General features: G+C 34.1%; 3 protein-coding genes across 4 annotated transcripts in view; 1 reads left to right on the forward strand and 2 right to left on the reverse strand.

Moving 5' to 3' along the window:
• Window positions 1-172: 172 nt before the first annotated feature.
• LOC146748241 (ATP-binding cassette sub-family C member 9-like) lies at window positions 173-15,413 on the forward strand. 2 transcript variants are annotated; one of them, XM_085492316.1, is made up of 26 exons: window positions 173-303; window positions 759-893; window positions 1,188-1,350; window positions 1,778-1,818; window positions 2,405-2,659; window positions 2,788-2,937; window positions 3,105-3,183; window positions 3,837-3,942; window positions 5,147-5,245; window positions 5,467-5,632; window positions 6,122-6,259; window positions 6,917-7,124; window positions 7,480-7,676; window positions 8,253-8,492; window positions 8,716-8,873; window positions 9,161-9,253; window positions 10,116-10,218; window positions 10,427-10,540; window positions 12,586-12,697; window positions 12,837-12,967; window positions 13,164-13,242; window positions 13,334-13,442; window positions 14,293-14,396; window positions 14,497-14,630; window positions 14,834-14,896; window positions 14,993-15,413. In XM_085492316.1, the coding sequence occupies exons 1-26, from the start codon at window positions 190-192 to the stop codon at window positions 15,128-15,130; spliced, it is 3,429 nt and encodes a 1,142-aa protein (XP_085348442.1). In that variant the 5' UTR covers window positions 173-189; the 3' UTR covers window positions 15,131-15,413. The 2 variants fall into 2 exon arrangements, with proteins under 2 accessions (XP_085348442.1, XP_085348449.1); XM_085492323.1 differs by lacking the exons at window positions 14,497-14,630; window positions 14,834-14,896; window positions 14,993-15,413 and having other exon boundaries at window positions 13,315-13,442.
• Window positions 15,414-18,550: 3,137 nt separating this feature from the next.
• LOC102806148 (ATP-binding cassette sub-family C member 9-like) overlaps window positions 18,551-24,823 on the reverse strand; it is a 30,936-nt gene continuing 24,663 nt past the window's right edge. The window contains exons 21-31 of the mRNA XM_085492329.1: window positions 24,567-24,659; window positions 24,349-24,451; window positions 23,762-23,875; window positions 23,423-23,534; window positions 23,191-23,321; window positions 22,863-22,941; window positions 22,342-22,450; window positions 22,019-22,122; window positions 21,213-21,337; window positions 19,641-19,703; window positions 18,551-19,536 (exon numbers count right to left, since the gene is read on the reverse strand). Coding sequence (XP_085348455.1) covers window positions 23,296-23,321; window positions 23,423-23,534; window positions 23,762-23,875; window positions 24,349-24,451; window positions 24,567-24,659 — 448 coding nt within the window. The 3' untranslated portion in view covers window positions 18,551-19,536; window positions 19,641-19,703; window positions 21,213-21,337; ... (2 more) ...; window positions 22,863-22,941; window positions 23,191-23,295. The remainder of the gene's footprint in view (window positions 19,537-19,640; window positions 19,704-21,212; window positions 21,338-22,018; window positions 22,123-22,341; window positions 22,451-22,862; window positions 22,942-23,190; window positions 23,322-23,422; window positions 23,535-23,761; window positions 23,876-24,348; window positions 24,452-24,566; window positions 24,660-24,823) is intronic.
• On the reverse strand, window positions 19,399-22,481 carry LOC146748242 (ATP-binding cassette sub-family C member 8-like). The gene is made up of 5 exons (XM_085504980.1): window positions 22,342-22,481; window positions 22,019-22,122; window positions 21,213-21,337; window positions 19,641-19,703; window positions 19,399-19,536 (listed from the first exon to the last, which is right to left on the reverse strand). The coding sequence occupies exons 1-5, from the start codon at window positions 22,479-22,481 to the stop codon at window positions 19,399-19,401; spliced, it is 570 nt and encodes a 189-aa protein (XP_085361106.1).

The following is a 24,823-nucleotide window of genomic DNA, read 5'->3' on the forward strand; positions in this document are numbered from 1 at the left end:
TGCTTTGTTTTGTGAAACAAATGAGCCATTGTTGATAAATAAGTAAAATTCAACTCAGTGTACTGTAAATTGATACATATGTATATGCAGAGAAATTATTTTTGCCAAAATTTAGAATTTTGTCTGATTGAACAAAATAATTTCTTCAAACAGAATCTGGTTTATGGTAAAATCCTACGATTATCATCAATGTCAACAGTCGACACAAATGCAGGGAAAACTATTAATCACATGTCTGTTGACGTAGTTGTGATAAAGCAGTTTCTTACATACCTTGGGTTCACGATATCTTATATGATACAAGTATGTATGACCCATGTACAATTTGTGTATGTTTTAGTATTTTCATTCGTCCATGTCGAGTTTAACATATTTATATTCATAATTACATAATTAAACATAATATTATTTACACTGTAATATTAAGTGGAATGGGTTTGTTGATCAACGTTTAACAAAAGACAGTCTGGTTCAAATCTTCCGTATTGCACTGTAAAGAAAATACACAAAAAGTGTAAACTCAACAAAATTTCTGTTTCGGAAATGCCAGGAAGAACGAGCGATTGGATACAACCACTGTTATGTGTAGTGACCAAAACTGACTACTCAGACTAAATGTATCAGTCCTTAGAATATTCTCACCGATTAGCGACGGATATTGAAGACTAATGCGACTGGGAGAAAAGAGCCTCGCAATTGTTTTATGTCTCATATACACCATGTATTATTATTACTATTTCCACATTTTATTCACTAAGATCGTCGTCGTGTGTATTTGGCTATTTTATTCCATGGGTTTAGCAGGAGTTGTCGGTGTTTGTTTTGGTATTTTGGCATCAACAATTGCATTGAAAACAGGCAGAATTCAACACAAATTACAACATTTGAACATGGTAAGTGATGGTAATCGGAAAAACTCTTGCATGAATTACATGTTACAAGTACACAATTTGTTGTGATATTACTATCTCTGTGCATACCATGGCAATTCACAACAAAATGTTTCCTTCAAAAATATTTCATAAATAATCATGGATATTTTAGAAACGTATGTATTTAATGCGTAGATGTAATATTGGACAGCTGATATTGTGAGAGTAGCATGGTTCGTGTATCTCTAGCAAATACACACTGCCAATAATATGTAAGAAACACATTATATAGATGCACAATTTCTTTTTCATTAGCATTATTCTGATATCCGTGTGAAAAAAACGAACGAGTTATTACAGGGCATTAAGTTGCTGAAACTGTGTGGATGGGAAGAACTGTTCGCTTCTGATATTAGGAGTACGCGAAGTGAGGAAATGGCGCTTAAATCAAAAGTTGGAGGGTACTTCCTTCTCTCGGGTAAACATTATTTGTACTCGTTAATTACAATAAATACTGCGACAAAAACCTTCTGTTTTCGACATTGCGAAAACAACTGATTTTGACAAGTTAATTCAAGAATTTCATTACAAATATATTCATAGCGAAATGTAATAATAAGTTTCATAATTTCACGTGAATAATAAAAACAAAACATGATTTGTTATATTCTTGAAATGTTTGCATTTAATCGTGACTGAAATATGACTGAAAGCAGTTGAATAAAATTACAAAATATGTAGCGTGTTGAATAAGTATGATTTCATATGGAAGAATTTCTACATGTCTAAAACCTATCTATGTATTGTGGAATATCCACCTATACTAGCACATTAATGTGAGTTTGTCCTTGACATTTAATTAATTGGAACTGCATGTAATCTATATTTTGTTTATTTCCTTGAAGGGATTTGTATGCAGGCACTGCCATACGTTATTGCACTATCAGTAAGTATGTTTTTGCACAAAATGTATGGCAAGTTTTCAATGTAAAAATATCGTATGTAGTTTATTAATAAATATATGGCGGAACTCTGAGTAGGCATAGAAAAAATATGCCCTTGTTTGCGGCTGTTGCGCTGAAACTAGCTAGCTTTGTTCCTGAGAAAATAAGTTTATCGTTATGTTATAATCACTGTATCGGGTTAGTAAATTACACTTTCTTCACTACTTCCGGGCCTAGGGTACTACAGTATTTTGTAATAATTTGATAATAAAGTAGTTTAAACCAGTCAAGACATTCTGTGATGAAAATGTCAAAGCAAAGTGCAATATCAATCGACGCATTGTGTAATACTTTACAAGTAGTCTGCGTCTTTCAAATAGTTACGCATTATACTCCATACAAAACTAACATCTACGCAACACTAACATGTTTGTGGGTCCAAAGAGTATTTATATTTAAACTTACATTCATAGGTGTATTACAAATCCGAGATATAGTATATCATACATAAATCATACGATTTTGCATGCAAATTCAAATACGCGTTTTCAAGGATTATTAGTTATATATAGTGTTTTTTTTCTACAGATGTTCGGTGTGTACTCTCGACTCAACGCAGCGCCACTAACACCAGACATAGTTTTCACAGCTCTTGCATTGATCAATTTACTAATTCAACCATTCGGGTTAATGCTAACGTTTGGGAAAAACATGGTTCAAATGTTGGCTGCTTGCAAGAGGCTTGAAGATTTCATGTCGGCGGAGGAAATGGGTAGATATGCTGATCAAACCTATATAGTGGACGACAGTATGTATAGCAGTACCGTTCATGACATAACTGAGGTACGAATTTCACTTCAGGTGCCGCCTTTTGTATGACTAGTAAAATATACGCACTATTTTCCAAATATCAGATAGTTGCATAATTGCTCTTTTTGTTCAATATGTTAAATGATCGTTTGTTTTAATAGGAATATGAAATGAATGCATTTGATACAAAGCTCACCACTCCATTAGTGCGAAGCGTGTCGCAACACAATTATCGGGCAACACATCAAATTAATTCACTATTATTCACCGGTACTGCTGAACAGATAGAAACCAGTGACGTCGCAGTTGAAGTTCGTGGTATTCTTTATATATATATATATAGTTATTTTTATCAATAGTTATTTTTCAGAATCCAATTAACGTAAAAAAAATTATTAATATATGTTTTTGATAAAATAAGTCCTTCTCTTGAAACTGAAGATACAAATAACCCATATTTGTAAATGTTTGTGTTTAGATAGTTAATGGATATTTCTCTTGGGAAAGAAGTACTCATGAAGCTGTTTTGAATAATATTAATGTTAAAATTGAAAAAGGTAATATATAATATATTGTTATATATATATAAATAATAACTCTCATAAGTTAAATACGTTTTACAAAAAAGTGTGAATGTTTACTTTAAACTTTAAATAAAACAAAAGTGTATAAAAAGTACAATGTATTGTTCTTAGGCTAACGAAATATCGATTTGATGTTATTTCTACTATTTAACATTTAGTTATTACCCGTGAATGAAAAAATTACAAGGGGGCAAATTATACACAACATACAACTGAATGGCTCAACAATCCTCCATGGCCGAATCAGTCTGATATAGAGATGTGTACACAATAGTATGCATTAATGAAACGTAGCTTTGTTAAATAGAATACTTCGTCTTTACATCCATGCAGATTTCTATTCTATTATCAAGCATTGCAAATGATATAGAGAAACGCGTTCGATATTGCTCAATTGTGTTGCCTTTTAACAGACATGTGTGTTATGTATTGGTGCCCGGTACAAGTGTCTTACTGTTCTAGCACTTCACGTAAACTGTCTATTGTACATTCTGGAATACCCAAAGGATTCATTTGATACTTGAGTGCACAATGTCACATGGCTACTATAATATATTGTTTATCTGCATTGAGTGAATTATGAACAAAAATGTCCTGAGTGTTATTTTGTGTGTATTCTAATCTAGGAACATTGACAATTGTAGTTGGCAAAATTGGTACTGGTAAATCATCTCTAATGGCTGCAATTCTGGGAGAAATGGATACAATATCAGGAAGTGTTACGTTTAATGGGTATGTGCGTTTAAATAGTGGACAACAATTGTAATCATTATGCTCATAAATTTAATTATATGTCAATATTTTAATATGCAGATGTGCTTGACCACCTGCTTCAATCTTGGTAAACTTCCCTGTTCTCCAATATTGCAACGTGCTTCATGGCACATCCGTGGCTTTATCATTATATTTCTATACCAGAGATTCATTATGACCATTTTTATTTCATTCAATTTATATACACAATATAGTAATTGCTAGCAATTGCAAAGTAATCACATAACAATCCTATAACTTATTCACTTGTAATAACTAAATGGTAGTAATAACAATAACCATTTAACTAGCCTTGAGTGTATGCAAATGCAATTGTCCTAAGACTTTCTGCATAAACGTGTTAGTCTTATATGTGTATATATGACACATGACATGCACGCAGCATAACACGATTGGCGATCTGTCCGCTAGGATTGCCCTTAAAAAATCACTTTTGTGTGTGTGATTTTGAGTCTCCTCACGTATAATTATTCTGTGATTTTTTTAGCTGGGCTGATTTCGCTCGAACTTGGCAGGCAGGTCACACCTTCACTCTAGTTGGGTGGTAAAATTTTAAAACAAACCCTGGTCCACTGTTGCCATGACAACAACCTAAAATATTATTTATATAATACTTTCGCTCTAAATGTATTACCTCCAACCAGTCTTTTGAAAACAGCGTTCAAATGATCATGCTTTTTATTTTTATTATTAAGTGTGCACCGAAAAGAATTACCGGCGCCACTTTTGCTACTCAGTCACTTTGTCAGTCCCAACGCAACTTTTAACCTTGAATGAACAGTAAATGCTGCGTTCAATGATTGAATCTAACAAATGAATTCGCAAAATGATGAGGAATAAAAAGTTTGTCATAGTATCGAAATAACGATGACAGCATGAGACCTACTAGTAATAAAGTGAAGTGATTTCTGAAGACTGGATGCTCTTTGCGAACTTCGTATTAACATGTGATTTTTGAGAAGTCATTTTCTTGAACATACACTTTGATTTTAACAGAAGTCTCATATTCTGTATCTGGGCACAAACAAGAGTCAGCGTAAGGTGTAAGAAAATTGCTTCTCATTTCAATCATATTGGTATATAGCATATTTCTGAGTAAGGGTAAAGTGATTAAATGTGCTGTTTAAGTTATACATTTTATTTGTATGTGTTATTTGTTCAGAAAAAATAATCGAATAGCATATGTTGCCCAGAAGGCTTGGTTGCAGAATGCGTCACTACGAGATAATATATTATTTGGGGAGACGTTTGTTCAAGAAAAGTAAGACAAGTTTATATCAGTGTTTCGAATTCTTGAAATGTATGAAGTATATAAGAGATTTCGCATAGGCTCCAATCGTATTAACACTTCCGCCTGTTCAACAGACTGCTGATAAAATAATTTCACTGTCAAGCTCTACAGCATGAAATGTGTGAAGTAATTTATTTAAATGGAAAAAAGCTTACACAAAATGATGTAATACAAATCGCTAAAACTTCCAGGTACTATGCTGTTCTTGGGGCATGTGCACTGAATCAGGATTTACATACTTTGCCTGGAGGTGATATGGCAGAAATTGGCGAAAAAGGCATCAACATAAGTGGAGGTCAGAAACACAGAATTTGTTTGGCGAGAGCTTTGTATAGCAAAAGTGATTTAATTATATTGGTAAGTTTTTTTTAATTAGCTCCTTTTTAAAAATAAACTGTAAACCGTTATAACCATCACCTTAAAAATGAATTTCCTGGTCTCAGCATGTATATATCATAGGTTTGATTCAACAGCCACTACTTCACAAATTACATACTGGATTCACATAGCTGCACACTGATCAAGAAATATGATATAATGTGATAGTGATGTGAATTGGTATAATGAGACAGATTAGAAACTCTTCAATTGAACTATTCCACATATCGCTATGCTAATGAATGTGTATGTTGCTTGAAAGAAAGTTACTGTACAAAACACTGCGTAAAATAACATAGTGTGCGTCCAGTATTTTCTAGGATGATTCACAATTACCGTGGTCGCTGAAAAATTGCGAATAGAGATTACTTCGCTGGTTGTTTCAAGGTTTACTTTATATAGTGAATTTGAACATCTTGGTGAAATTAACATCGTATACCAATTAAATGATATGATCTACCATTTCAGGACGACCCTTTATCAGCATTAGATGTTCACGTGAGTGCTCATGTAATGGAGAATGCAATATTAGGATACCTTCGTGAGCAACAGCGTACAGTTATACTTGTAACTCACAAGATTCAGTATCTAGAACATGCTAATCAAGTAAGTAGTCACACATAAAATTGACCAAGAGTATGTTTAACGTATTTTCAATATTTAGGGTTCACAGTTACACGTAACAAATTGAAATTTCAATATGGTCACTGCCAGCGGGGAAATGTAAATCCTCATTTGTTTTATAGCTGCAAATGCTGCAAAAATCCAACCATGTAATCATTTAGATGAGCAATTGTGTCGTTTTTTTATTGACTAGTATTTTTAAAATGTTTTATGGATACACTAACAAAAGAAACATGTATCATTCGATCATAATAACACTTTTATATTTTATTGATCAGCATGACAATCTAGACTACCTATTTTAAATGTTGTTAAGGTGTTAAATATGTTCCTCGACAAAACAACAGATCGCCGTCGGTTTTACATAGGAATACATGATGTTAGATAATCAACTTGCATACCAAAACATTAAAACTGCAGGACTCGTGTAACAGTATTTCGCCCGAATTCTCAGAACTATACTTTGAATTTTCGATCGGCTATAACAACTCCCCGAAATCTGATACGGTGAGTGTGGAGTTGTAACCAGGACATCAAAAGAAGTGAACCATATGTGCTCACTCGCTAACCTGATATAAGTAAATTAATTAAATAATTTATTAATTATTAATTAACGTGGTGATACTGATACCATTCCAGGTTTTGGTCATGGACAACGGTCAGATAATACAGAAGGGCAATTTACAGGAAATACGAATTCATAACAAAGAGCTCTACCGACAGTGGCAAGAACTGATTTCAACTTTTTCTGAATCAGAAAATGAAAATGAGAATGACTCTGTTATCAAAAACCAGCGTAACCAAAATCCTAGCCCTCGTTCAGAGGTATATAATACAACCGAAAAAGGTAAGTGTAGTTCCCATGCTTACAAATATTACGTAACGTAAGACATATAATGTTGTAATTTAGCGAGGTCATTTTCGCTTAACACGCTTTTAAATAAGTGAATGTAAGTATAAAATTGAAGCTAAATTGTTAAGCATTACATAGTTCAGAGTCTTCACAACAACGACAACAACGAATGGGCTATGGGAGACGGTTATTTCATGTCCCATTACTGCTTCGATCAATCTTTCAAGCAATCTCAATCTTACATATACAATCGTAATACACATACCACAGTCTTTGGAGAGAAGATGAATCATATATAATTATGTAATCATTACATCAATAATACAGATTATTTCTTGTTGTTATCAAGGATCCCTTGTTGAGGTAGAAAACCCATTAGTTGGTGCCGGATGGACTATGCTTTATTTGTACGCCAAGGCTCTGAAATTGACACGTCTGGGCGTCCTTATGTTTGTGTTACTCCTGCAAATTGCTGCTTTTGTTATTCTTAATATATGGATATCTAACTGGTCACAGGCTGGTAACGACAATCTCAATAAGACCACGGTGTGTAATCCTACTTTCATTAAAAACATATCAGACATGGTATTTATAATCTATTAGTTCTTTTGAGAATTATTTTTTACTATTCGATATAGTTGGCTCACTAAAAGTTTTGCTTATTTCCTGTCTGTAACTCATTTTTACAGGTTTATTGAAACATTTTATTATATTGTTTATATCGTAGCATATCGACTTCAGAGAAACGACCAGTTCGATGCGTTGATATGTGATATTTAAGTAACCCAGAGGGCTGAATCCCGACTTACTTAATGCATATCTGATAAATTTGTGTAGATTTCAAAAACATATTCGAACCATGTCATTTTATTTATGGTATATTGGGTAACAATTAATCACTTGATCTTGTACAATTAATAACAAGGATGTTTTAGGTCGTGCATATCTGCCGTAAAGTATGTGCCACATAATAGAATATGCCGCACTGAAGCCCGCAGAAATTACCATGGCAGGTTTCGAATCACGAAAGATATGAACGATTAACATTATTTATTTATTAACATTAACGCAAAAACACTTTACATAAACTATTATATCAATAATGTATTAATTTGTTTAAAGGTTGAACAAGAGATGGTGGTTGCATATTATCTGCCACGATATGCTATCTTCATATGTACTTACGTCATGATGTACGCATTAACGAATGCCTGTATAATAATATTCGGCATATCAGCGGCAAAGAGATTATTCAATACATTGTTATATAATGTTATGTATTCACCAATAAGATTTTTTGAAACGACTCCCGTTGGCCGACTTCTGAACAGATTCTCTGCTGACATGCGTTCGGTAGATGAAGTAAGTATTGTAGAGATACACGATTGTTACTGCGTGGAGGTTGTTATAATATTTATGTGTGATGCTTTTATCTTCGCATTGTGTACTGCTACAGTTTAAATATACTAGTATCTCAAATAAATTCCACAAACGCTTCAACCAGTGTTTACTATGTTGGTGTCAGTATTCTTTGCAGGACATATTTAATTGTGAATTTGTTTTTTTTTTATTTGTTTTTTTTTAGTCAATTTGGGAGTGTCTAGTTGTCATGTCAGGTTTTGTTGTAACACTTATTGGGATTTATGCAGTGAATGCAATTATATCACCTTATTTCATTGTTCTTATCCTACTTATTACGGGGATAGGAATAGTTTTTATGATACATGGTGTCCGATTACCACGGTGAGAACATAAACATTGTATATAATGATATGAATAAATTAAAGTTTTGCTCACAATAGTCGTTATATTATGTTTTGGCTTTGCCATAGTTTGATTTATTTAGTTATTACATACAAAATCAAAGGCAATAATGATTGAACATTATATTTGTTATTATGTGTTTGAAAAGACTTAATAATATAAGCTGACGTATGTTGAGTCTAACGCAATATACACTCAGAACGAAGAGTATAGCTTTAGAAACCCGAACTTGTTTACCATTGTTTTTTTGTTTTTTTTCATTTCAGAGATATTAAACGTTTAGAGCATATTACTTCATCGCCAGTACTTTCTTATTTTGGTGAAACGTGCACAGGTTTGACTACAATAAGGGCATTTAGGTAATGTATGCGGTATATTTGTATAATACATGAATGAAGTATGTTTTAATATATATTTCCGTTATATACTAAAATATAACCTTAGAAATGTACAAGGTAAAGGTGTTATAGTCTCCCATATGTAAACTTTTTGGCTACTCTCTATTAATATGTTAACGATTTACTGACAACGTCCTTTCCCATTTAAATAGAAAAATACCGTGAAATACAGTGTTGAAGGATCAAAGGGGGTTGACATTGTTGAAAAATATATCCTCTCAACTAAAATATTTTAGCAAACGAATAATATCAACTTTTGAGCAGAAGAGTTTCGCACCAGCTTTTGTTTTTTAGCAAAGGACGTGGAGTCATATTCAACTACTTGTATTTGTAGAAAATAGACAAAGTTCCTAATGCCATGTAGTAATTTGTAATGGGGTATATAGTATAATGTGGAAAACCTAAACCCGTTTTAATTACTAGTTTACTTTGATTGAAAATTTCTTCCTTGATAAGAAGTTAGTATAATTCATTAATGATTTTCAATAATTTCACTTGTTTTAATTTTATGTGTTTATAATTATAATTATTGTCCCCAGTAAGCCCATAATATGATTGACAAACAAACACTATAATACTAAGAGCTTCGTCTATCTATCGTTAAGATCAGACGTGTATTCGTCTATTGATGCATGCTTTATGTCTGTGAGTTAGACAACAAAGCTGACTTTTATGACAGTCTTCACCCACTTTGTTAATGAATTGAGCTCCATCTGCTCTCGTTTGGTCCATTGTCCGGCATATTGATTTTAAAATTGTGACTTAAGCTGATTCTGGAATAATACTTGCTGGTTTACATTACTATAATCAAATTATTTTACAGGGCAGAGGAGAAATTCACGAAACATATGTTAGAGACAATTGATAACAATAATTTGTGCAGTTTTTATGTGGGCGCGTCAGTGAAGTGGGTCAGTTTCAGAATGGTAAGTAAGAATGGTGTTTGGATAGTATAATAAACGACTTGCACTGGAACCATACACTTGAATGCATCCAAGTTTGTTGATGTGTTATTTCCCTACACCAAAATGACACTGCGCTATGCTGAATTATTATTATGCTGTACAGTTTTATTTCTATTCAGATTGCTTATCTGATTTTCAAAACAAAATTATCTTATTTTTTCCCTCATAGGGTACTATTGGCGCATTCTTATTTTTAATTTTTGGAATTGGTGCTATGTTAGCATGTATCAACGGGAATATCGAGCCTAGTTTCGTAGGCCTGGCCGTCACCACTGGAATGATAGTGAGTAAACCAACACATTATAAAATAAAATACCCATTATAGACTTCATTGTGATATTGTATATTTCACACACAATTCAGTAGTAGGCACAAAACAAGTGTACATGGTCCAACTATACATTTTCCTTTCCTGTCCTTCCTGTTTTCAATTACTTGTATGCTTACATGTCAAGCATGCATTGATTTTCTTATCAAAATCATATAACGAAGAGGAGTGGGAGAGTAATTACTAATCAATGTTGTTGCCTTCCAAGAAATTCACTAGACTTTGAAATTCAACGAATAAAATACTTGTGAATCGGTATTGATCGCTGTGGATGGCTTAAGTATGCGAGTTCTCATCGTAAGGAACGTAAGTCATGGAGACAGCCAATCAGTGATGACACACAATAATGTGCCGTCTACGAATTTATACAGAGATTCGCCGGGCTGTTCTTGAGTGTAGTGGTAAGGACACTCTGAATGGCTGGATTCCAGGCTAGGAAATCCAGTTATGCAGTTCTCAGCAGAATCAAATTGAATCACTTGTGTCACACATCAAGTCATCCAGAGTGTATTTAGTGTGTTGGTACAACACCGAGGTTATTTTTTGCGACGTCCGAATCGCACGGTTTGTTAGTGCCGACTCATTTCTGATTTCACCAGCCCGTGCCGGGCCAACCTCGGTATACGCCTATTTTATGTTAAACAAATGGCCATGTTTTATTGGATGCGCCTGTTGCGCGGTAAGCTAAAGAACAACATGTCGGAAATGGCGACGTGTGGCAATGGTTACTTCAAAATTCTTCTAGCCCGTGCGTGTTTAGGTTGCTTGCCTACCCCCCCCCCCTCCCCACAAAAAAACGGTGCTGCAATTTTTCACAGTTTTCCACAGGGTTTTATTCCAACGATGTAGGCTGTTCGTTGCATACATCACCAGCAAAGTGACAAATATTTATGTCGACCATGTTTTAACAAAGTAATGAAACTCAGGAACTTTACTCCACTGATCATTCAAGAGTTGAACTATTGCACAATTTTCGTAATTTGCAACTTCCTGTCCTCTTTGCAACAAACTCATCTTTCTTCAGCTAGTAATGCCTCAATTGCATGTTTTTTTGGTGATCGGTGAGGCTTTTTATCTTGAAATACTGCGTGATCTGTTCTGCTTGGGTCGCCATTAAAAAAACAACGATCTACTGTATTTAGATACAAGATAGCTGATTGGCTGTTTATTTTTGTCGCATCTCCCCTCGTCGTTAAGGAGGGAAGATTTCTTTTATGCACCATGATTTGTTGGTAATAGACAGAACCCCTGAAAAACTCAACAAACTGATTCTATCATCCCCCTTTACCTCTTTAATTACGCTTAGACGAAATGTTTGGATCCTTTTCATAGTCTGACAGGAGTACAAGATCAAACATAAGATGGTGACACTCCTTGAATCTTTGAAGCCCCTTACGGGTGGAGACATACGAGTAGCTTTTTCTGATAGACGGTTTTGGAATAGTCAAGTAGCTTGCTAACTATAGTATGCCTACAAGCATTCACAAACTCACTGCCGATATTGTGAACTGACTGTTTCCATATGCATATGCTCCTTATTTGATCAATTTATGTATCTGTTTGTTTGTTTTTGTTGTTGTTTCTGTTATTTGGATATTTGCTTTAATACAATAGACCAAGACATATTGGATGTGTTCACTTTGTCTTCTTTGCTGATTCTCAGTGTATGGTTATATGTTTGAATATTACCCCCATAACTGTTGCGTAGCAACACTACTCATCTGATATAGAATTGTCCAGTAGTCATCGCGACACGCTGCAAGCTAGCATATGTTGGGCAAACTTAACATTGGCGTGTACTTGCGTATATATGTCTCTGATGCATACAACTATTTTATGATCTACGGTATGTTGTGCTGAATCTCAGAATATTGTTGAATATTTGTTGTTCAGTCTGAATATAGCAGAAAGTTGTTTCATACTACTAGTTGTTTAATTGGGCGATAATAAACAAAATAACATATGCTTTATCAAAATCATGTATTGTTATGTATTTGCAGGGGCCAACGATGTTAAATGCTATGCTTTTTTTTTTAATCGATTTGTTGAACTACTTTAATGGTGTTGAGCGCGTTTTAGAGTATGCAAACATAATTCCCGAAGAAATCGAAGGTAGGGCATATAAACGTGTTATTTCCAAATAATATTTGTGTACTCATTTTACTGCGCAATCATGATTTTTTTTTCTTTCTAAACATCTATATCATGCGACCGACTGATCATTTTACATGTGTTCCATATTTTTGTCCAGGTCCTGTCTATCCTTCAGAAAATTGGCCAAACAAAGGATCCATCAACATACAAAATATAACAGCACGGTATGCAAGTACTTTGGATCCAGTATTAAATAATGTAAGCATCAAAATCAGAGCTGGCGAAAAGGTAGGTTTTCATTGACAATATTTAATAGAACGACCTTAAATCGAATTTCTGTTCAGGTCAAAAAACGTGTATCTAATGTTTCAAAATGCGTTGATAACACATTATTACATCTTGTAACAAACCACATAGTAACCTGGTTACGTGTTTACTTTTAACTGCTGTTCATATAGTGTTGCGTTTCTTTCGTATCCTTAAGATTGGTATATGTGGTCGAACTGGCAGTGGAAAGTCGTCACTCACTCTTACATTATTAAGGATGATCAATATTATTGAAGGTAAACTTATTTGTAATATATTTGTAATTAATCAATGTAAATAAAATTTCAACCCGATCTAATTGGTAATAGTGCTTTATACCCCAAACAGGTCGTATCGTTATCGATGGTATCGATATATCAACTATTCCTGTATTGACACTTCGCCGTAGAATGTCTATTATTCCACAAGATCCAGTTCTTTTCTGTGGCACTTTACGGTAAGACACAATTTAACCAATAAAACTAATGCCAACTGTCCTAACGTGTTTTTGCTGAAAGTACATCATACCTACAATATGATGTTTTGCTTCGTTTATTGTGTTAATCCCACGAATGTGCTATTTATAATACCAAAGTAGTTTGGTAAATGATTTATGATCGAACAAATTTGTTTATAAGCATTCGGCTGCGCATGTGTTCTGCATATTAAATACAGAACACTAATAATATGAAAGGTGTTGTATGTAAATGTAAATCTTTAGTATAGCAATAGCCTAGCATTCTGCCATGCCTTGCAACCCCTTTCCGGGCAGTGTCCTCCTGTATCCCTGAACTTTCGCAATACATATGAGAAAAAACAATAGTGTCTGCGTATTTAGAATCACAATTTATATGAAAATGTTTACGGAATTAAAGTAACTGGAAATATCGTGAATATATGAGATTAACTATACTTGTTTGCTGCAATCAGGGGGATCACTTTAAATAAAGTTAGTTTTTAGGAGATATTTTTTTAACACGCATTTATCATATACGATACCATGTGTGTTACCAAAATTGTGAAATGGGATAATAGTCCTATATTTAAAATATCATAATATCACAGTAAAATAAATTCATAATGAGGTGTATTACGTAACAAATATGAGTTTAATAAAACTTTCGTTCCTTATATCACAGTTAGCACTCTTAATGTAGAATACAACATGTATGACATTTTTTTCTGAAATTCTAAAGAACTGCCTGGGACATCGTTCGTATCTTCATAGTGTGTCTGGGCATACGAGAGCCAATTTAAATACCTAGTTGTTTGTGTTAACATATAAGCTAATTTCATGTATATTGCAGGTTCAATTTAGATCCTGAACAAAAGTATGTCGACCAGGATTTGTGGAATGCTCTCGAAATTGCACAATTGAAAGACTACGTGCTTGATATGGGTGAACAGTTAGGTAGGAAATAATCCCTGATTAAATGATGTCCACAAAATGGTGTGATTTATGGCAACACCATAAGTTCAATCATTTATACGCAGTGTCATTCTGGTTTCAGATACGATTGTTACAGAAGGAGGCGACAACATAAGCACTGGACAGAGGCAGTTAATTTGCCTAGCTAGGGCCTTCCTGCGAAAAAGCCGTATCCTTATCATGGACGAAGCCACTGCATCTGTTGATTTACAAACAGTAAGTTGTGACCACACATGATAGCACGTTCTCTGTAGAGACTGGAAGGAATAGGTCAGCATTTTAAACAAATGTCTCATGTTTGTATTACTAGCGTTTGACCGAACATTCATAAAAAATAACACAAAGCTTTGTTATATTCGTATATGCGATTTAAAAAACGTTATCTGTTTTTGTGACGTCTTTCTTTTTATTCACAATAGGATGCCACATTACAGACCGTTATTGCTACGGCGTTTTCAGATAAAACGGTTCTAACAATAGCAGTAAGTACCGTGTGAAAAATAGCATACTGGCGTTTTACATTCACGTTTCTACCATCAGTCACTAGTAATATCTTGATATTTTTATGTCTTTTTCAGCATCGTATGTCCACCATTTTAGATTCTGACACTGTATTAGTACTTAGTGAAGGCAGAGTTGTGGAATATGATACACCACAGAATCTTCTCAGGAAGGATGGTAGTATGTTTGCATCATTAGTGAACGAAACACGGTGAAGATGGAAATTTGCAATGTCGGTATCAACATCAAAACTGTTGCAATGTCGTTAACTGAGCATATTGTAGACATGGTAATTATAGTTTGGACAATATGATTATGTTGCAATTCATTATCAGCCATATGTACTCCAGATATCGTTTTGATTTATCATGTAGTACATACATGGACTTATTTCAAATATCAAGAAGGTATATCGCATTTGACTGCAGAGGTTAAGGTGTATAAAACTGTGCTTTTAGTTCGCAAATAAAAGTCTCATAGAGTAACCTATTTAGCAAATTCATCCCAGTTATAGAATGTGATTGATTCAAACCATTGGAACAACACCATTTATCATTACCTTGTCTAAAACATGTGTTTTGAAAAGTGTTGCATAATGACTTATATGGTCCAAAAAGTTTAAGCAGAAATTAGTCCATCTAACTATGATGATTACAATTTGCATGGGTTCGCATTCACTATGTCGGAGTAAACACAATTTATACAAGTTTTAGAAACTGCCCAGATAACGTTTTCATCATATGTTAGAAGAGATATGTTCCCAACTCTGAACTTACGACATATGCTGAAGAATTATTAAATAAGGCAGACTTTGCAATGCATTCTCTACAGACAATACAATATGCAGATGAATTGCTGTTCTTAAATATGTCATATTATAGAAATTCGTTTTTGTCACTTGGCAAATCATGCTTTTTAATTTGTCGCCATGAAATCGAGCCAAGTCTTTACAGTAATGCTTGGGTAGTTTCTTTCACGTCTACGACGATCGCAAAATGAGAGGGTTGTTCCGCATCAGAGAAGAGGATGCACAAGGAGACCGCAAGAAAATGTTCAAGTTACTCTGATTCTAGTGATTCGAATGGAAAATTCTGCGTCAAGTACTAGGTTGATGCTCCAGTCAATAACCCCCCCCCCCTTATTGGGCATTTAAGTGTTTGATCAGAGATAGCCAAAACTATAGCACATAGTCTAGTAGTGATCGGCGTCAGATTGTGAAACAAAAGAAATTCGGACCTTATTTAACAACTCAACTGAAAAGATTGTAGTACAAAGTTGTGAGATATTAAACTACACGAATAATATGCATGTACCATTTGAGCAACAATTTAGTATTAAATACAAACATGTTGAAAGCAAGTAGTAAAAATTGCACGAAAAGAATTCATTATTTGATGTTTACCAGTAGAAAACCATGTAAGCCTTCTTGTGCCGTTGATTAAAAACAAAACTTTTTTTTACCAATAAATCAACTTTATAGGTAATAAACATGTGTGACGTTTCAATCAATTTGAATAAACAATTAATATGCGCTTGTTCAAACTAAGGTAAACATATAGGAATATGCTAAAACAGTTTATGCCTATTATGCACAGAATACCATGAAAAAAAACAGATAGTGTTTAAAGTATAGTTGATTCCAATCTAGCTGATTTATCATTGGACACTGACTGACACCGATGGAAGTTTCAGTTCATTTCCTACCTCAGTTACGGAATTGATCAAACAGCCAAATAAAATATGTAGACGTAGTTCAATTCATCACCAATACACCATCATCGTTACATTGTTGCAACTTAGAAAAAGGATAGTTACAGCATTCTAGGTGGGGTACTGACATTGAATGGATCGAAGCATCAATACATCTGAATAAATTGAATTTAATTGATGACTATGAATGTCAATATTAAAATAATGTTTTGCTATTGTATTTCTGCGATTATTGTTGGCTTTGGCCTTCCCATTGAGTCTGTGGTACACTCTGCCAGGGTAGGAAGATCCCCTTGTTGGTGTTCAGCCTAAGGTAAAACTTACCGATCATGAGTCTTATGCTACACCCACTATGTTACCAGTCACCGAAATGGAACAGCTATATACAATTTACCTAGCTCAAGCCGACATTGAAACAACATACCCAATAACTCCCGGGAATACAGTCGATATTATTTACAGTTACATTGGACACATATGGCACTAGTATTGATATGTTATGCTGTGTTATATGCCTATAATATATAATATATCTTATATACATACTCAGTTGCATGTACTCTCTACCAGGACATACATTTGTATCACATGATAGACTACGCTCAAACCTACTTGGTTTGGTTTATATTTGTATGCACATGCTTCGGGAGCATACAGATTTACTGGCTGACCAATTGAGAACAACAGGATGAAGTGTACATATGGCTGGTATCTTGTGTAAGAAATCAAAAAGAGATAAAGGCTCCAAGTAAAATCTGTAAAAAGTACCAGCTTGGAGAATAATGTGCTTGACAAATTCTGAACAGGCCACGCCTCCAACTGTGGAGTGTTTTCGGGGCAACCGTTAATTATTCATAAATGGAGTCAATGTGTTTAATTTTCTTGATTTATTCAGCAGATATCGGTAAAATATGGGTAAGACTTTGGCGAAATTAGAAAGAGCAACTAATATTCTTCAACCTGCTATTTTTTTATAGATTTCATTTTTCATTCTGTTCGTCTGTTTTGTTCGGCCAGTTTAAAATATTTGAGTGCGCTGGAGCCTTCATCCCTTGTACATTTCTTACACTAGATACCAGCCGATACCCCCACTCGCACATTTTCTACAGTGGTACAAACACCACAAAACTGCCATGACACTCGACCAATTGAACCTATAATGTTGACCATTTCAAAACAGTCAGTCGATCTGCAACATAATTGCTCGCAGGGGATAAAACGACATTGTAGTTTATTTGAATGATTTTTAATGATTGCCGAAGATTATTCGTCTAGTCTTGACGCTCTAAATACATTGCTACTATAGCCCACAATTTAGGTTTTCATTTAGCAAAGAAAAAAGTTTTGGGATAAAAAGCTTTTCTGCCTGGTAATTGCGGTTGACACTATTAAGCTGCATTTGCAGCTGTAAACACTGAATTAATTTGAATGTCTTATCAATAAAAAATCGAGCAAGCTGCCTCCTGCTAAAGTCTCTTGCCGGTGAATTGTGTCTTTAGCATTATAAAATGACCTTTACAATTTACGACCACCTTCCCACAAAATTCTGTTTTCTGACGAATTAGTACTAGATATTAGTTTTTGGTTGAATTATCTCACTTACTTCATTGCACTATTTACCTGTACACTGACATCCCGTAACAAACCTTTTTTTATTCTCGTAACAAACCTTGACTCATTTCACAGTCATAAGTCTGATGTTGTTTTCGCATGCAAATGCTACAATTGAGTACTTTCAAGTGTCCCCCATCAAAACTACGTATGATTTAACGACGATGTTCCTCTAAGTGATTTGGTTCTTCGGTGATAATTATAGTACATGTATTTTAGTGTTTTCCAAAATTTGCATATTCATTTTGAGAACACTATCAGTTTGTAGTTAGTTAGCATTACATACTGAACTACTCCCCCTGGACCCAAGACACTTGTTTCATTGTGTGTTGTCTTTCTTTATTCCCTCATACAGCGTCTACACCAGTTGTACACTAGTTTAAATAGTCTGGAAAAACATAACAACCATACCCCATGACCTCGCACTGACGTTTGTAGGGTACGAAAGGCATTATCACGTGTGATGCGTGTACAAAGTAAAACATGAAACAATGTACCATGAGTTGAGATAACTTCCATACCTCCGTAAACGTCTGTAAAAACGTGAAAAGCGAGGCCATGTGGTCCTGTCGTATTAACATTTATCATTAACATATATATAATAATAATTTTAATATAGATAATGTAAATTTGCTTTGTATGACATAAATGAGCAAAATTGGGCATAACTTTAATGAAAATTGTATGTTATAATTCAAATACAAATGCAAAAATCAATTTACATGGTAGAAATTATTGTAGACCGAAAATACGTTCGTGCTAACTATGTGTCTTCAATATTTAATGTTCTAACTTTGTTCTAATTCTAATCAAATTAAAAATAATATTATGAGGTTATTACGAGGATACCTCAAAGTATGCACGAAGATAGTGAAGTATCGATCGATGCGTGTGTGTGAAGTCCAGTCAAACCCTGATGGCAGCCATGTTTGTTTTTATTATTAGAGGACGCTTACGTCCATTATATGTACTGTTGCCATTGATGACAAACTCTTACCATCGAATTATATAGTCAGTAAAATAGCATAATTACCTTGATCAGACACATTAAAATAATTACTTATAATGTATTTATTTACCATTCGAGTTTATATTTGTACTAGAATTATTGTATGGTACAACTGAAGGTGAAACTCTTCGTCTTCTGGCTGAACCATATACTTTAAACCGTCTTGTACAATAACGATGCAAACATACTGTCTTCCTTTCTGAGCAGATTCTGTGGCGTGTCGTATTCTATAACTCTGCCTTCATTTAATACTAGTACAGTATCAGAGTCAAGGATGGTAGATATACGATGCTGTGAGAAAATACATATTTACCGCTAAACAGTGACATAACTGACGTATGCTATTATAATAACAAATGTTATAAACGATATTTGTGCACATCATGTTTACTTACTGCTATAGTCAGAACTGTTCTGTCTGCAAAAGCTGTTGCAATAGCATTCTGTAGAATTGCATCCTGAGTCAATGAGAAAGTTAGAAATCAGTTTTATACGAATATGTTGATTACATGTATCAAGCAGTTATGTATCTGTGATATAAAGACAAGTAATATTTTTCCATATTACACCCCTGGGCATCAACTTTGATTGGTCCTTATACAAACGGCCCGCTTCTTGAAATCCGTCGACTACTTGAAAAACAACCGGTTCGCTACTATGTCTCGGCAACTTAAAAATGCGGTAATTGTAACTTTCCAATCGCAACAATCACCCGGTAGTACAACATAAACGGTACGGCATTGACGATTTCCTTGCGTATGATTATGAAGTCAAGTAATCCAAGTACCTCAGGAGACTGATGCAAAGCTGATACTAATTTATTAAATAAACTAAAGGAAAATAACCGACCTAATTTAAACCAAGACAATATAGTGTTTGTGATAATGAATTTGTATGTAACGGTATAAGTATTTTAATGACGTGTATTATCCAGAACGCATGGCTATTACTACAAAGCAAAATCACAGTTACTGAAAAATACCGTGCCGTCACACGTAATGACACACATACAAGTTCATTTATTTTGTATTATTTTGGTGCTAGTAGCTATAAGGATGTGTGTCTTCACGTTGCAATGTTCTATGATTCGTCTTCGCGTATAATAGAGCTTTAAATCGCAAGTAATGGTGGTGAAACGGTCCTAGTCATCAATTTTGTTTGCAAAAGTGGTGTGATTACCAAGTTATCACCGATGCCAGGTAACTGCTGAGAAAATCCAACATTGTGCACAGTCAAACAGTAGGTTCGCATTGCAGTGTGCGCTATTTTTAGTCACAGTGTCAAATTTTCAAATCGTTATGTTTCATCTCAAACAAAAATAAAAAATGTGCACTGTAGGTAGGTTAATACATTGATACGCTACTGTTAGTGGTAGCAAATCGTTCACTTTTTACTCTGGTGTTATGCAACAAAATGAGTAGCGAACCGATTTTCATTATGCAAATCGATTTGTTAGCGGAGAAATTGAGTGTGTAGAAGTTTGTCGATTTACTGCCAAGATGCGAAATAACTACAAACAGAAAAAACTACAATTTAGTAAAATGTTGCCAATGTGTCTGTCTCTATAACCGTATATACGTCAATAGGCCCAGAAAAAGTGTAATCTAAAGCGTTAATCGGCCACAAAGTACTACCTAAAGCTTATGACCTGCGCACACAAAGACCGATTCTGATGTTAGTTTCTGTTAGCAAAACAGATTGTTATTAATAGGATATCAAAATCCATGACCTACGTTATCGGATCCCCGTGAAATCTGATATCATGGGTCACTCACTCATTCATGGAAGCTTTTACTATATATATCTGATATTATATACAAAAATATACGTAAAACTTAGCTAACTCATGGAAGCTCTTACTATATATATCTGATATATGTACAAAAATATACATAAAACATAGCTCAATAAAAGAGTGGCCAATATATTATATTAAAAAAAATTAAAGATTCAATTCAAGATCTCACCGTTTCGAAGTCAATTGATGCAGTGGCTTCATCCATAATCAAAATTTTACTTTTACGCAGGAATGCTCTTGCTAGGCAGAACAACTGCTTTTGACCCATGCTAAAATCTTCAGTCGCTATATAATCTGAAACAAAAACATTACCTTTATAAAGTTTTACATCTGACAATTTGAAATGAAAAATTATTAAATTATTTATTTATTTATGTATTTAACTAATGAGTGTATTTGTCCCATATATTATATAGGTTCTATGTGATAAAACCTTGATTGTCGATATTTCCATACACTATTATGAGCATTTTAGTCAACCTAATTGGTCCACGCCAAGCATATCGAAATCTGACATCAAAGATGACAGTAAAAAAACATTTAAATCTATTAGTCGGTACATACTATAACTCTTGAATGACTGTTTGGAATTATATTAATTAGAATATTTCAGGCAGTTTCAGATAGACCTAAGTTTGTTTTATAACACTGCATATACAGTACGGAAGGCACAGTTACTGATTCTCCAAACCTAACCTTATTATTAATATTATGAACGTGTCCGTACATATAAGTACTTATGTATTGTACAGACGATAGTGCGTGTTTAAGGAATGACGAGTATTGATGCATATGAAACAGAGCGCTCTAGGAAGAATTAAAAACACACGCACATTGTTGTTTTAGTTTAAAAGCACATATAAGTAACGCACATATAATATAAGTAATAAATCAAATCATTGGCATTTCACATGAATTAAATGAAATGGTATTGTAAGGTCGATGGTTGTGTACTGTCTATGTGCAATCAAATACCTAAATGTCCGTTCATTTCAAGCACAGATTCTTTCAATTGGGCAATCTCGAGTGCATTCCACAATTCAGCGTCGCTACATTCACCTTCTGGATCCAAATTGAACCTACAATAGCGATAACAAACATTTAAATCATCGATCTGTTAATCGCATAATTTATCGCATGGATTAATGTAGATGCTGTAACTAACAATGCCGTAATGCCGTGGTACAGTCTAAGATTGTGAAATCGGTAAGGCTAGATAATGAAACTATGATACATAAAAACTATGAGTAACAAAAACACTATTACTAGTATAAAATTTGAGTACGTCAATACGTTACCGAATGGTCCCAACAAACAGAACAGGATCCTGTGGGATGATAGATATCCTATTGCGAAGGGTCAACAATGGAACAGTAGATATATCAATTCCATCGATTGTAATTCCACCTGTCAAATAAAACAGTTGTGACTCGCACATCCTTATTCGTTATTTGCTGAATTTGGCTTCCTGGTCATACGATAAATTACTCTCCGATATTGATTTAAATCACTGACCACAGTGTCAGTCAGCCAGTCACACAGTTCTTGTTCAACTGCATGTATTTGTAACTTTGTATAAATTAAACAATCATTGTAACGTATATTCATTTGCAAATGAGTACATTTCTTGCAAAGTGACTAAATTCAAGGATGCGAGTTAATATATGAAACTCTTATGCTATGATGAATTCGGTTGAAAAAAAATACAAATAAATAGTTTATTACTTTAATTTTGTTTTTCGGTAAATGTATGTATTTAACATATAGCATATGAAAGACACACACTTATGAAAGACACGTGATTATTTATTCACAATACCTTCAATGATGTCTACGATTCTTAACAGTGCCAGGGCGAGTGATGATTTTCCGCTTCCCGTCCGTCCACAAATCCCAATCTGAAAGTTATTGTATACTGATAATGTAAATCACGTTTCAATCATTTAATTTCAACGTGTACAAGAGATGGAGTAGCCGGAATACTGGTGATTAATACTATTAAATGTGTAAGAAAAATCATTCAATCGAATATCAGATTAAACAATAATGTTATGCTGTTGAAGATTGTATTTAAAGGTGCATTTTCTGCTCGTTAATTAATTTCACCGTGTATTCTGTTATGACTTGATCATTTGAACGCCTCTTACTTTTTGGCCAGCTTTAAATCGGACTTTAACATTATGTAATATGGGATCCAAACCATCAGCATATCGCACCGAGATATTGCGTAATATAATGGACCCTTTTGATGGCTATCCAGCGGGTGGCATAGTTTTGCCTACAAATGTAGAATACAATTCAGCATTGGGAAACCATCACTACAAATATTATATCATTACACGATGCGATGTGCGATATGATTAACATGTATTACATCACCTTGGTCTTTCTCAATTACTATATTTGCATACTCCAAAACACGCTCAACACCATTTACATGGGAGAGAAAATCTACCATGGCAATCAGTAGAGTAGACATCAGTTGTGCAACCTGTTTAGAAACAGTTGGATTGATCATTGCTGGCGGTTTTTCTATTTAAATTGCCATTATTCAGGTTAGTTAATAGTCGCTTTACAACATACATGTAAGTTATTTAAGACCCAAAACAAATACAGATTCCTAAAAAAAAGTGAAACCTAATGTATGCATATTTACAAATGTTACAACAACATACAATATTCAGTCAAATCACTTTTCGGTATTGTCAATGTACTCACTGAAGCACCAGTAGTGACGGCCAGCCCCACGTGACTGGGTTTAAGATTTCCATAAATAGAGACCAGTAGAGAAACAACTCCGATAACCATAAAGAACATCACACCAATTGAGACCTTTGAAACATATTTGCAAAGAAGATAAATAAAAAAAACTCGAAAAAGCGAAAATTATATCTTACAAGACATGCGTGTTAAAAGAGGTAGCATTATAAGGCGTAAAAACATAATATCATCTTAAATATCATTTTTAATGGAAGTGAACATGCTACCCCCCCCCTTCCAAACATTTTTTTACAAACCCTTTCAGGGAATTGTTTTTTTTACAAGTTTCTGTTTTTGAAGCAAATCCAATTATTTGAACGCCATTCCGAGACCAATGGATACAATGAATTTTATGATTTCACAATACTTCCAACAATAACAGTCAAGATTAGAGAATACTTCAAGGTAGTTATTCATTAGATTAACAGATATCCAAATTATTTTATTAAGGAGCGCAGTTCATCAATGTTTTTATCCATTTTGTAATAATAATACGTCAATACATTGCATAATATTTTTTTGAAAATATTAACACGTTGACTTACCAATCGCAATCCCATCCATTGCATTGACCTTATAAAATATAACTGGCATAATATGTATTTATCTGCTAAATCGATCATACGCTTTTGAAAACGTTGCTCTGCCCTAAGAAGACAAGTGGGAACTTTAAATTATCTTACTATCATATGGAAAAATTTGATTAGGATCAGGATATCTTTCACAAAAGCATTTTCAATAATATACGAATATAATATATTACCCGTATGACCTTATTGTTGGCATGCCTACATATGTTTCAGTTACATGAGCAAGTACTGGCGATAATGTCACACTATCCAGTCGCTTAAGATCTCTATAAGAATAGATTGAATTATGTATTATACAACTCATACGACCATGTGTGTTTGTAACAGAGAATATAAGCCTTGACAGTTTTTGTATACAGTCTTAGTTCATTGTTATTGGCATACATACGGAAAATAAAAATATTGCTCAATAACTCTGTTAAATTCGAAT

This window comes from Saccoglossus kowalevskii, chromosome 2, assembly GCF_978046115.1.
Source record: "Saccoglossus kowalevskii chromosome 2, keSacKowa6.1, whole genome shotgun sequence".
NCBI lineage: Eukaryota > Metazoa > Hemichordata > Enteropneusta > Harrimaniidae > Saccoglossus > Saccoglossus kowalevskii.

What these genes read in the sequence shown, in the direction of transcription:
- LOC146748241 (XM_085492316.1), top strand. Translation starts at nt 190, where the DNA reads ATGTCAACAGTCGACACAAATGCAGGGAAAACTATTAATCACATGTCT. An exon ending in CATGGTGTCCGATTACCACG is followed by an intron (nt 8,874 to 9,160) that starts GTGAGAACATAA and finishes TTTTCATTTCAG; the next exon opens with AGATATTAAACGTTTAGAGC. An exon ending in AATTCCCGAAGAAATCGAAG is followed by an intron (nt 12,698 to 12,836) that starts GTAGGGCATATA and finishes ATTTTTGTCCAG; the next exon opens with GTCCTGTCTATCCTTCAGAA.
- LOC146748242 (XM_085504980.1), bottom strand. Translation starts at nt 22,481, where the DNA reads ATGTGCGAGTCACAACTGTTTTATTTGACAGGTGGAATTACAATCGAT. An exon ending in TGAAATGAACGGACATTTAG is followed by an intron (nt 21,338 to 22,018) that starts GTATTTGATTGC and finishes TTTTTGTTTCAG; the next exon opens with ATTATATAGCGACTGAAGAT. An exon ending in GAACAGTTCTGACTATAGCA is followed by an intron (nt 19,537 to 19,640) that starts GTAAGTAAACAT and finishes ATTTTCTCACAG; the next exon opens with CATCGTATATCTACCATCCT.